At 51.3% G+C, this 12,207-nt stretch overlaps 1 protein-coding gene across 2 annotated transcripts in view; it reads right to left on the bottom strand.

Annotated features, from left to right (window-relative positions):
- The window catches only part of ECE1 (endothelin converting enzyme 1), a 114,666-nt gene that overhangs the window by 43,589 nt on the left and 58,870 nt on the right, over positions 1 to 12,207 (bottom strand). For both annotated transcript variants that reach the window (XM_081214613.1, XM_081214614.1), the window contains exons 2-3: positions 12,012 to 12,098; positions 3,994 to 4,135 (exon numbers count right to left, since the gene is read on the bottom strand). In XM_081214613.1, the coding sequence (XP_081070739.1) occupies positions 3,994 to 4,135; positions 12,012 to 12,098 (229 nt within the window). The remainder of the gene's footprint in view (positions 1 to 3,993; positions 4,136 to 12,011; positions 12,099 to 12,207) is intronic.

Below are 12,207 nucleotides of genomic sequence, written 5' to 3'. Positions count from 1 at the left end.
GGGAGGAAAGCAGTAGGGCAGGCGTCAGGGGCTGTTTCTTAGACCTGGGTTCAAATCCCAGCTTTCTGCTTCTGGCCTCGCGCAAGGGGCCTCGTCTCTCTGAGGGTCGGTTTCTCCATCTGGAGATGAGGAAGAACAGTAGAACCAGTTTCATGGTGATGATGATCTCATGGCTGGGCGGGGGGCTCAGCTCCCTGGAGTCTTAGGGTCCAGTGTTGCCAGGCCAATCCTCAGAGACCAGAAGAGAATGCATGGGCTGGCAGGGTGGTCTTCCTCTCACTCGGAGACACAATGCCAGCTGGGGCTGGGCAGCCTGTGTGCTTATTAACATCTGATGACAAACCCAAAGTCCTGAAGGCTGACAAAGGGCTCAGAACAGTCACACAACCGCACAAAAATCAGGGTGACTCTATGTCGAGGTAATTACTTGTTTTGAGATGACCGTACAACAATGAAAGATTATTGGGCCCTTAGGCATAGCAATAGAGAAAGGAAATGGTAGGGGACATGGCAGCATTTGAAATATCTCTAAATGAGATCTTTGAGTCGCATGCCCCACTTCCCGACTAAGGGAATGTACCAGAAATCTTTGGGGGCAGGGGGTGGGGGGAAAGAATTTCTGTGTAGTTTGAAAGAGCCTATTCACTATTATGATATAACTTCATATTTGGAAAAGGAAAAGAATACCTATTGTTTTTATACAACAAACTGCAGGAAGTAAAGCTTGACAAATACTTGGCTGGTGGGAAAACCCAGAAGCCAGCTGTTAAGAGGGTGACCCTCAGGGAGCAAGACACATCAGAATGTATGTGTGTGTGTGTGTGTGTGTGTGTGTGTCAGAGAGAGAGAGAGGTATTTGTAGTTATCATAGGGGGACTTGGTTTTAAAACAAAACAAGAAGCCAGCCCCCAGGAATCAGTCTGAGAGGCTTGAGTTCTTCACTAAGCACCTAATCTGCTAGGCACACTGCAAGGTACCCAGGTGGTACTTAAGCAATAATCACTTGATTATTTAACTATGACTGGTTTGTAGATGCTTTACCAACTATCCTTGGCCTAGCAGGTGTTTAATGTACATTTGATTAATTAATTCATGGTTTCCAGGCCCCCCTAATCTCCTGTCAACACCCTCAAAACTCAGCTCAGGCTCCCTCTCCTCGGGGAAAACTTCCCAGACCTTCATCCTTCTCTGGGCCCCTTGGCTGCCTGGGTGTCCGCTATCTGAGCACAGACCATGCTATGTCATGGCCGTCTCCTTGTCTACATCCCCCACTAGAATATGAGCCTGAGGGTAGAGCCAGCATCTTACTTGCATTTATAGTTCCTTTGCCCAGCATTGAACTTGGCACCTAGCAGCTGTCCAATACATGTTTGTTGAATGAATGAATGGCTGAGTGAATAAAAGAGCTTTGTCCAGCCCTTGGTCACCACCTGTGGATGCAGAAAATATTTCTTCTCTTTAGGACGTGCATGATCCGTGGAGCAGGTCCCAGATCTAGCTCACAGACACTCGTCTGGATGGTGCCTGGCCTCGATACTAAGTAAGACACTTCAGAATATTTTCCAGAGAATTTATCGTTTGTTTTGCTGCCACTGCTTGCAAAGCATCTGTAAGTTTCTGGAAAGGATGGTGCAGCAGGAAGGTGGATAAATATGTATTTAAGTGCCCAGACATAACTTAAAGGTGAGTCTTTCAGAATCATCAGAATTTGCATTGACTGATGTTTGCACAGATGTGGCTGATGCCAGCCAGCACCTGCTGCTGGGTAATGAGGTTATTGTCAATATCTGGGGAGGCCACTGCTTTCCCAGGCCCAGGCAGCCGATAAAGACACATGAATTGGCTCAAGGGTCACCGGATCCCCGGCCCAGCTCCACCCTGGGGGAAGAACTCCCCTCACTCAGGTCCAGCCTGGGGAAAACCCTTCTGCAGCCCCGAGGTGGAATGAACAGACAGAAGCAGGATTCCTCCCTGTGGGCCCCACCTGGCAATGACAGAAGTGTTTGGGGCCCAATCACTAGAAGCCAGGCCTTGGGGGCTCCCTTCTGGTTCCTGATGGAGAAACAGCCTGGGAACTCCTAGGGGCAATCTCAGGGCAATACTGCCTGCTGGAGTCTAGCCTGCTCCCCATTCACAGGGCCAAGAGCTGGGCAGACGAGGCTAGCTAGGGCCTGTACTTCCCGGCAGGGTGTTCTGAACTAAACCTGATTTAGGATGAAGCAAGATGGCGACTGCAGCAGGACTTCCCTGGTGGTCCAGTGGTTAAGGCTCAACGCTTCCAACGCAGTGGGCGCGTGTTCGATCCCTGGTCGGGGAACTAAGATCCCACATGCCTTGTGGTGTGGCAGCTGCAGGACTAGGGTGATCAGTAGAGAAAGGCTGTTCCCACTTAGTCCTCCTTCTTGCTCTTTGTTCATTCAATCATTTACTTATTCATTTTGCAAAGTATCTGCACATCTATGGCATGCAGGCGCTATGCTAAGCACATATGGTTAAGAAATCATTAATTAATTAATCAGATATGCATTAATCACCTGCTGTGCTAGGCGCATTTGGTAAAAATCTACAAATCATTAAACAGTCAGTTAAACAATTAAGCGATTCTTAGGAACCACTTAGGCACCTGACATAGATTAAGTTCTCATTAAATGTTTGTGGAAGGAATAATGAATGAATGAATGAATGAATGAATGAATGAATGAGTGCTTGATCCAGGAGGGATATAAGGATGACTCAGATGAAGTCCTGCCCTCCCTCCAGGCCCCCAAATCCCTTCCTCATCCCAGTGCAGCATGGCCACCCACGCAGGCCAGCAAATTCACAGTGGAGAAGGCTCAACAAAACCTGCAGTTGATGTTCCCCGATCCTGTGAAGGTTCACGATCGCTCTGATGGGATGAGTACCAGGTGACCAAGTTGATGGGGTTAAACTCTTGGCATAGCCCCAGAGGCTACTCAACCAGGTGGCCTACTGTCGTCAGAGAGCTGGATCTTGGGGCCCAGGGGAGAGATCCTGGAATTGACTGGACTCCCATCCTTATTGTTAACTTGGATCTGCCCTTTCCAGGTCCATAAGAGCTTATGGATCATTGATTCTGTGTAAGGCACTTGCTACATATACTCAGCCAGACACAGAGAACCAGCCTCAGGCCGCTGACAGTGGGATTGAAGTGGGGTCTGATCATATACAAGGTAGGACAGAGAAATGAGACGACAGAGGCACACAAAGGTCCCTGGCTCACAGAAGGACACTGGGGTGCACCATGGATTACAAAGCCTGAGCTCTGGGCCCCGCCAGCCCACGGTTGAACTCCAGCTGCCCCACTCCCTCTCGCACTAGCCACATGACCTTGGGCAAGTTACTTAGCGCCACTGCCTCGGTTTCCTTGTGCGGAAAACAGGGCCAGAAGCAACCACACCTCACAGGGCTGCTGTGAGGAGGCAGTGAGATTACATCCGTAAAGGAGAGGCCTGGTATTCGGTACATGGAAAGTATTCAGCAAACGGAAGCCATTATTGCTATTTTGCTGGAACTAGGGATGGAGGACAGGGCCAGCCCGTGTGTCGAACCAGCCCACATCCTAACAATAACAGTGCCTGGAGCTAAGGCTAGAGAAGGCCTGTTGGGCACCAGGTATGTGATAGACGTCATCTCGAATCCTCAGAGACATCCCCAAACTGAGCATTATTTTCTCCATTTAAAGTAGAGAAGACACAGGCTCTGAGAGATTGAGTGACTTGTCCAGGGTCCCATGGACAATAAGTTGCCAGGCCAGGATTTGAACTCACGTCCTTCTGACCCCAAAACCTTAACATCACCCATCTGCCCAGCTCCCAGGTCTTGGTCTGTTGCAGTAACCCCAGCCTCCAGACCCAGCTCTCTCCTTGGCCTCGGAGGCCAGTCCTGGCTTGAGTGGGGAGGCCCCCTTACACAAGTGGACAGAGCCCGGGGCCAGAGTGAGTGAAGCCCATCACGCAACACGGGGGCACCTACTTGTCCGGTACTGGATGCCTAGCGCTGCCAAGCAGGCCACCATTCCTGCCGCCAGAAGTGCCACCAGCACCACCAGCCGCTTCTCCAGCTGGGTCCGGGCGGCCCAGCACCTCTGGCCACTCCGGGGGCTTCGGAAGTTCACCTGTAGGGAAGGAGACAAGCGGGGCGAGGAGAACGTGAGCCCAGGGCGCCCACTACCCAGGAGGAGGGGGCTCCACAGAAGGACCCAGCCTTGGGGAGACATCGGGGCTGCCTGATGTCCCCTCCTGCCTCAGGGGTGGTCTGGTTCCCACGAAATCAGTCCTAATCCAGGAAAGGAACCAGCACACTGCTCGGCAGCTCAGATTCTCTGCTAAACATCAGAGTCAAGCAGTCAACCCAGCTGGGCTTGTGTTTTTTGTGTCACCTGATACGGGTAGAAGGGAAAAAAAAGATCAGCTTTTCCCTGTTTCTCCAGTAAGGAGTTCAAAAAACAACAGGATGTTTGGACGCGCAGGCATCCAGCAGACATCCAGCTGGGCTCTCTTCAGAGCCCCAGCTTCAACAGGCCGGGGGTGACACAACCCCCTTGATGACACAACCCCAGTGCACACTTCCCAGGGGCACAGACAGCCTGAGCTGTCGAAACCGTCATAATCCCATGAGGGCTGTGTTCTTAGTTTCTTTTTACAAATGAGGAAACCGAAGTCCGGAGAGGTGAGACCCTTGCCTCTCATCACATAGCTAAATGGGTAGAGCTCGGATTTGAGCCCAAGTGTATTGATTCTAGAGCCCGCCTGTGGGTCAGAGATTAGAGTCTTGGGAGATGTCAGGGGAGATGCAATGGAGAAATAGCTCCATTGGAGCAGGTCCTCAAAGGGAGGAGAAAATGTCCTCAGCCGAACAGTCCAGCTAAACAGGAAAGGAGGTACAATGGGAGGAAGTGGAGGGTGTGACAGGGCCTTCCAGGCTGAGGAGGAGCCCACCAGTCTATAGCACTCAGAGTCCTCGGCCCGGCCCTCAGAGCCGAGGCCAGCTGGGGGCTCCCCTCTGTTCTACGAGGCGCTTCCTGCAAAAGCCAGGGCCACGGGACAGGAAGGGTCCCCTGAAGGTGGGGTTCAGTTTAGTGACATTGTGGCCAACAGTCGAGCACCAACTCAGGGCCACACTGGAAAGACCGAGGGGAAAAGATAGACTCCCTTGCTTTCAGCTGCTCACTGCCCAGCAGAGAGGCAAATAAAGAAACAGACTGGGGTGGGCAGAGGTTCAGTCTGGGAAGGCTTCCTAGAGGTGGGGATGCCTGGGCTGGGTCTTAAAGAATAACGAGAAGCTGGCCAGGTGAATGGGGAGGGGAAGGGAAAAGGGGGGCCTGGATCCTAAGGGGTGCTGTAAGCCAGGTGAAAGACCGGGGACTTCCTCCTGAGGGCTGGAGGGATACGATTAGATTCACCCTTTGGAAAAGCCAAGGTGGAAGGAGCAAGGCTTGGAGGGGAGCAGGCATGCAGGCAGGGAGACCCACAGCCTGCCAGGAGGTGAAGGGGGTGACATCAGGGGAGATGAGGAGACCCAGCCTCTGACCTGCGAGTGCCCCCCAACAGCTGAGGGGACGGTTGCCCCTAGGAGCAGGTCACAGCCTTCAGGGAGCCTCACACTGGCGCCTGGGGAATCTGAGGCTGGTCACCTTAGGGAAGGGCATTGAACAGCCTCATGGTCATCACTGGCTGTTTTGTGAACAGAAAATGACTGAGGGTTGCTGCTCTAGAGGAAGAGGAAGACAAGAACTTTTTCTGGAAAAAAAAAAAAAAAGATGGGTTCTATAACCGAGAAAAGGAACTTGAGGCTTGGTGACAATGCTGTGGAGGTCCGGGAGGCTCGGACACAGAAGCAGCTGTGTCAGGCGGGGGTCGGGGTCGGGGCGGGCCGCCTCCTGAAATCCCTTAAGAACCTTTTTAAAAACGTGAGACATGAAGATTCTGACCACGCTACTGGTGCAGACACAGTTTGGGACGATGCTGACATGCTCACAGCAATCGACGTTTATAAAGTGCTTTTTCAGAGGCATCAATTCTCTCACACAGTTTACCCTGGGCACCGGTATTTCGGAGGCCCCCCCCAAAGGATTTGCCTCGTCTGAGGATGCTGACATTTACTTTTCCTGGACCCCTGAGCTGGTCTCACCTTCTGCCTCCCACTCTGGGCCTCTCAGTGCCCCCATTACCAAGGCTCAGCTCGTGGGGGGAGAGGGGTGAAAAGCTAAGAGATGGAGCAATCTTGGTGTAACAGGCACCCCGTCCCCTCGGAGGCCAAGGATCACAGCCCTCAGGGCTGGGAAGCAGAAAACCCTCTCTTATGTGGACAGAGCAATACCGAGGTGCAGGGAAGCTGAGGAGGTGAAAGGGAGAGAAAGAAGAAATAAAAGGGAGAGGATGAAAGACAAAGGGAGGGAAGGAAAAGAAGAGTAATCATGGCAGGTATTGTCTGAAGGCTTTCTATGCTCCTGGCATCACGTTCATTCTATTTTGTTGCTAGATGATGCTATTCTATCTTCACAACATCCCTAAGAGTAGGTATGAGTACTAGCTCCAGAAGAAACACAGGAAGTGGGGCGAGGAGACAGCGTGAGAAAACCCACGTCCCTCCCAAACCCACAGTCTCAGCCGAGTGGCCACGCTGCCCCCCAGGAGCCGCAAGCCGAGCTGAGCCTCATTGTTTAACGTCAAACAGACAGATGGTGTTCACTGCAAAACTTAAACAGAATTAAGTCAGAATTAAAAATGCCTATTTCTAGGCAAACGGAATTTGAAAATAGGGTTTTTAGCCTCTGTACTATTCTTTGCTCGACTTGAACTACCAGGTTGACGGGCCTCTTGTTTTCTGCACAAGCCTCATGTCTGAGGGCAGAAGAAATCCAGAGGCATCCTCCCGTGGCAGGAGAAGTCACCGGGAGACTGCGCCGGGATCAAGAGGCCTCTCCAGGAGACCCTGTGTCCAACTCCTGGGTGCAACGGACAGGGGCGGGGCTGTGGGTCTGAGCTGCTACCTGGCTCCGTTCTGTCTCCTCTCTGAGCCCCTCTTGTCCCCGCCTTGCCTCCTGCAGAGCCGGCCTTTTGGAAAGGAGGGCATGCTGATCATGAAAGAAGGGTCTGCAGGGACATGGAGGGTCGGGGGGTTAGTGACGGGCAGCCCTCTTGGTCTCTGGAGAGGTAACAGGGAAGGGGCATCAGTCGAGGCGCAGAGCTGATGTCTGGAAGATGGGGTAAGGATGACCGTGAACGCTCAGCTCACTGGCAGGCTTAACATCCTAGCGACTGTCGTGTGAGGCAGAGAGAGAATGAAACGGAAAGGAAACGATGCGCTCGCAAGACAGGTGGAGAGGGAGCCCGAGAAGGAAACAGAGCTGGAGAACGAGAAAGAGGGAGGAACCGTGTCTAGCTGTCCAGTTCAGGAGTTCCCAGGGAACAGCCAAGGGAACAAAGCCCTGATGAGGGATAGATATTGGGTTACAGAAGTGAGGGCCTGGTTCAGCAAGGTTCTGCAAGAACGAGTTCTGCAGGCGAGGATGGGACACCATGCCCGGGGCCCAGGAGACAAGCCAGCAGAAGGGGCGGGTAGCCTGGCTTTCAGAGGAAGCAGGGGCTCCAGAGGGAAGGCAGAGTCTTTTCCTGAGTCACCGCCTGGCCCCCCAGCGACCTGGGCTGAGTGGAGCAGCGAACAGGAGTCAGTCTGGCCAAAGGATTGGCCGGGAGCGCACCCGCTGCAGCCCGAAGGCCAGACCACTCCGTGAGGGCTGGCAGGGAGGTCTGGCTGCCTGCCTTGAAGTCAGCCTTTCAGAGCAGATAGACCAGGACAGCCTGGCCCTGCGTGATATCCTGCCTCCGTCCGGGTGTTAGGTTGGGGAAGTTTCTTCTAGCACAGTTTCTATATGGTGAGCTTCTGGCTGGGGCCACTGGGGCCAGGCCAGAGTGAAACTATAATGCCCTCCTGTCCTCCCCATTTCCTTCCTGAGTCCTACCTGCCCCTCTGCCCCTGTGCCTGACTCTTTTCCAATGACTGAGAACAGCTTATAGTCGTACCTGTTGGGAAGGAGGGGACTCCTTATATCTAAACAGGATCAAAGTCTAGTATTTAGAAGAAGCACTTTCCAGCTCTCTTTGCTTCCCAGAGAAAACACCCAGCTGCTGATGACACGATGGCACGGGAGAAAGGGCACCAATCCGAGAAGTCAAAGGTCAGCCTTGACTTATCAAGATCCCTCGTGCGTCCCTGGGCAGCCTCTGGACCTCAGTCACCTATTTTTAAAATGAGGAAGCTGGATGAGGTGCTAGGTCTGACCAGCTCAGATCCCAGAACAACTCGAAGGCCAAGGAGCATAAAGATCTAACAGGCAGGTAGAGCTGAAAGGGTCTCCTGGTAAGCAAAGAGGTCTCTGTAAAGCACTCAGTGGGACTGTCTCTGAAATCACCTGCTAAAGACAGCTCTGTGCATGGCAGGGGGCGGGGGTAGAAAAAATTAGAAAACCACCACTAAGAATTAAATATCTCAGCTTTCCTTTTTCTTGAAAAAATTGATTTTTAGGATTAACTAGATGAGTTTCAAAGGTTTTGGTAAACAGTTATGGCCCTCTGTTCCCCAGTTTAGGCTGCAAGTGTATCTTTAGCTATTTCTCTCTGAGCCACTGGGGTGTGGGGAGACTAGGCAGCCAGTTTGAGCAGAACAGAGGCAAAGCTATTATATTTAGGGCATCACTGAGATAGCATGCCTGGTGAGTTCTGATAATGATCCCGATAACAACCAAATGCATTTTCTGTGCATTATACATGGTGCTTTCACTTATATTGTCTCATTTCAATCTTTGCAACAGCTCTGAGAGGTGGATTAATATTAACCCCATCTTGCCAAAAAAAGCGGTTTAAGTGAGTAGTTTTCAGGTCTCAGAGACCATGAGAGGCGAAGCTGGGGCTCTGTGTTAGAGATGGGGCTTTCAATTCTGTACTCAGTCCACAGTGACTAATTTTAGATGACTGTAATTAACTTGTACCTCAAATACGAGATCAAGGGAAAGAAAAATCCTCTCAGGTGAGGTACAGGTAGAAATTTGCTCCAGCTAAATACAGCACTTTGTCAGCATGTTCAGGCAAAAAGGTGGCAAGTTTGGCTGAAAGATGCAAGTTTTCATTTACTAGTGTTGGTATCGACGACTTTGAAGTTCCGAGAACCAATGGGCTTCCAAACCTTGAAAAATCAAGTAGCTGCTTTTAATAGCTGCCCGTCAAGAGAGGGAGATTTGGGGGGACTGGGTCCATTTTAAAAAGCCTAAAATTGAGGGAGCAGTTGCGTTTCTAGCACTCACTCACAGGAAATTATTCGAAAGTCTAGAAAATGGTCACCCACAGTGTTAGAGATACTGGGCCTACTGTCCAACTGTAGCAGATTGAGTAAATATACTTTTATACATTGGTACCGTAAAGTATTATGATTTTTAATGGCAGCATGTTTTGGAAGTATTTTTTTATTGTTTTTTTTTTTTTTTTTTGGTCCCACCACACGGCTTGCGGGATGTTAGTTCCCCAACCAGGGATCAAACTTGGGCACTCGGCAGTGAAAGCGCTGAGTCCTAACCACTGGACCACCAGGGAATTCCCTGGAAGTATTTTTAAAAATTGAGGCACAGTTGATGTTTTCGAAGTTTTTAACAACATAGAAAAATGCTTATGAAGTGGCATTAAATGAAAAAAGCAGGACAAAATACTGTGTACTTAGAGTGAGCTCAACTATATTCTAAAATATATATAAGCAAATGTGAAAAACTAGAAGTGATTATCTCTGAGTGGTGGGGTTACTGTTTCTTTGTAAATCTTTTTTTATACTTGACTCTTTTTTTTTCCACAAATGAGCATGCAAAGTTTTTATATTGGAAAAAAAATCCCTATGATTAAAAACATAAAATTAATAGAAAACTCTGCTTTGTAAGATGAGATAAATAGGTTCTTGACTCTTAGAAGAACAATTGTTAGCTAGTTCATGTTTGCTTTAGGGAAGTCGGGGAGTCTCAAGGAAAGCCAGGCTGGGTACCCACAGAAATGCCTCCAAATCCTTGGGGCGAGCTTTTTGGCTTTTCCTGTAGTAAAAATGGGTGATTTACCCAGTTTGGCAGTTTGGTGTACTGCCAACCAGTGGCAGTTTGCACTCCAACCACATGATAGCTGTGTGACCACAGGAATGTCCCCAACCTCTCTGAGAGTCAGCTTTGTCATGTGTAACATAGCCACAGGGGCCCTTACCTCATGACCAGAAAAAAACCCAAGAATCCTAGCCGGCCCAGAAATATATATTACACCCATTTTCTCTAACTCCATTTTACAGATGAGGGAATTGCGACTTAAAGAGATTAAGCTGCTCACCCAAGATCACAAGTGGTGTCAAATTCAAAGCTGGGCCCCCGGCTTCAGAGACTGGGCTGCCTCCACTCTGCCAGGCAGCCTCAGGCGGATGAATGTACTTTGTGGCCTGAAAAAAGGCTATACCCACGTGGGCTGCTGTTATGATGATGACAACACAGCATATTATTTTGTTGTGAATTCCGAAATGCTTCTGTGCTGATATATTTAGAACCTTCTGTGAAAGATGAGACTGAAAAAGATTGCTGATTAGATTCTGTTTTGATTTGGAAAGGGAAAAGTGCCTGCCACAGCAATCTAATTTCCTGCTGGATTTAGCCTCTTAAGAAGGGTCTATGGGATAGAGGGTCTAGACAGACTGGGTTTGATTTCTCACTCCCAGATTTCTAGCTCTGTGACCTAAGGCCAATTGTCTCCCCTTTTGGAGCCTCAGTTTCCTCATCTGTAAGTGGGAACAGTAATCCCTATAGCTCATGGGGGTGGTCCTGAAGTTAAGTGGGATGATGTAGGTAAAGGTGCTCTATTCCAGTGGGCAGACCACCTGGGATCATGAGTTTGGATCTCCCTGGGCCTATTTAACCAGCCTGGAGGAGGGACTCAATGAACACTGTTTCCCTTTACTAATATTATTATCCCAGCTTCTAAGAGCCTGAGTAGGGTTGAGCTTGGCAGCCTAAGTTTCCACACACCCTAAGTTTGCCCTTCGGAGGCGTTGTGATTTGTTGTCAGGTCACTGGACAGCCCCAAGACTCTCCTCAATGCCCCCCGTGGTCAACCTGGCAGAAGTCCTCCTGGACTCCGCTGCTCCAGCCTCTCTTTAAGCCGGTTTTTCGGAAGTCAGGTCACAGGGCCCCCTTAGGGCATCCTTCATATTTCCAACTCGCTCCCACCCACCTGCCTGAGTCCAAACCCAACCAGGGCTGAGGTCCTGGTCAGGACTGTCCCAGCTCAGCCCCGCAGGGGAAGAAGAGCGCAGAAAGAAGCCACACTCACTGGTCTGCTACCAGGCAGGGAGGCGGTGGGCATATTGGAATCCCACAGGGGCAGACCCTGGGTGGGGGAGGAATTGGGCTTCCTGAGTAGGCTGAAAGGGGCAGGGAAAGGGAGAGCAGAGGATGGGCTCCAACCCCCAGCAGACTCAGGGACTGGGGGGAAAGAGGAAGAATGGGGTAATGCCCACCAGACAGGGTGACCAACCACCCCAGCTGGCCGAGCACTGATGGGATTCCAGGGCTTTCCATGCTACAAGTGGGACAGTTTTAGACTCTGCCAGTAAAGGGCTGTGTGACCCTGGGCAGGTCTCTCAGTACTCAGGGACGGCCTTTTCTGTGAAAAGAGAACTGGACCAGCTCACCTCTACAGGATGCTTCAACTCTGCCACCTGGCCTGTAGCCCCAGTAGCAGGTGGTCGGGAGGGTTTGGGGAGGTGCAGAGCTGGGGAGGGGAGACCGGTGGGGGGAGTCCAGAGCCTCAGGGGCACTACTAATCCAGAAAGACTTTTTCGACAAGGAGCCCAGAGCTGCCGGTCTGGCACTGGCCCCCTCCCTCCCGGCTGGTAGGATTGGGGCGGGGCGGGGGCGGCACCAGCGCGACTGCCTGGTGGGCCTGGGCTAGGGGCTCACAGAGGGCCCGGGCTCCTACCTGCAGGTGGTTTGGGTACACGTCACCCTCAGAGAGCGAGTCCACCAGATCCTCCTCGTCCAGCGTAGCCCGCTTGTAGGTCGACATCTGCAAGGCCAAGTGCAGCACGGACTCTCTTAGCGCCTCCATGGCTCTCACGCCCGAATGGGGAAGCGGCCACCCGCCGCCTCCGCTGCCGCGCCCCGCCCCGGCCGGG

This window comes from Mesoplodon bidens (genome assembly GCF_964165515.1).
Source record: "Mesoplodon bidens genome assembly, chromosome: 2".
Classification (NCBI taxonomy): Eukaryota; Metazoa; Chordata; class Mammalia; order Artiodactyla; family Ziphiidae; genus Mesoplodon; species Mesoplodon bidens.
This window is presented reverse-complemented; position numbering and strand designations above follow the sequence as displayed.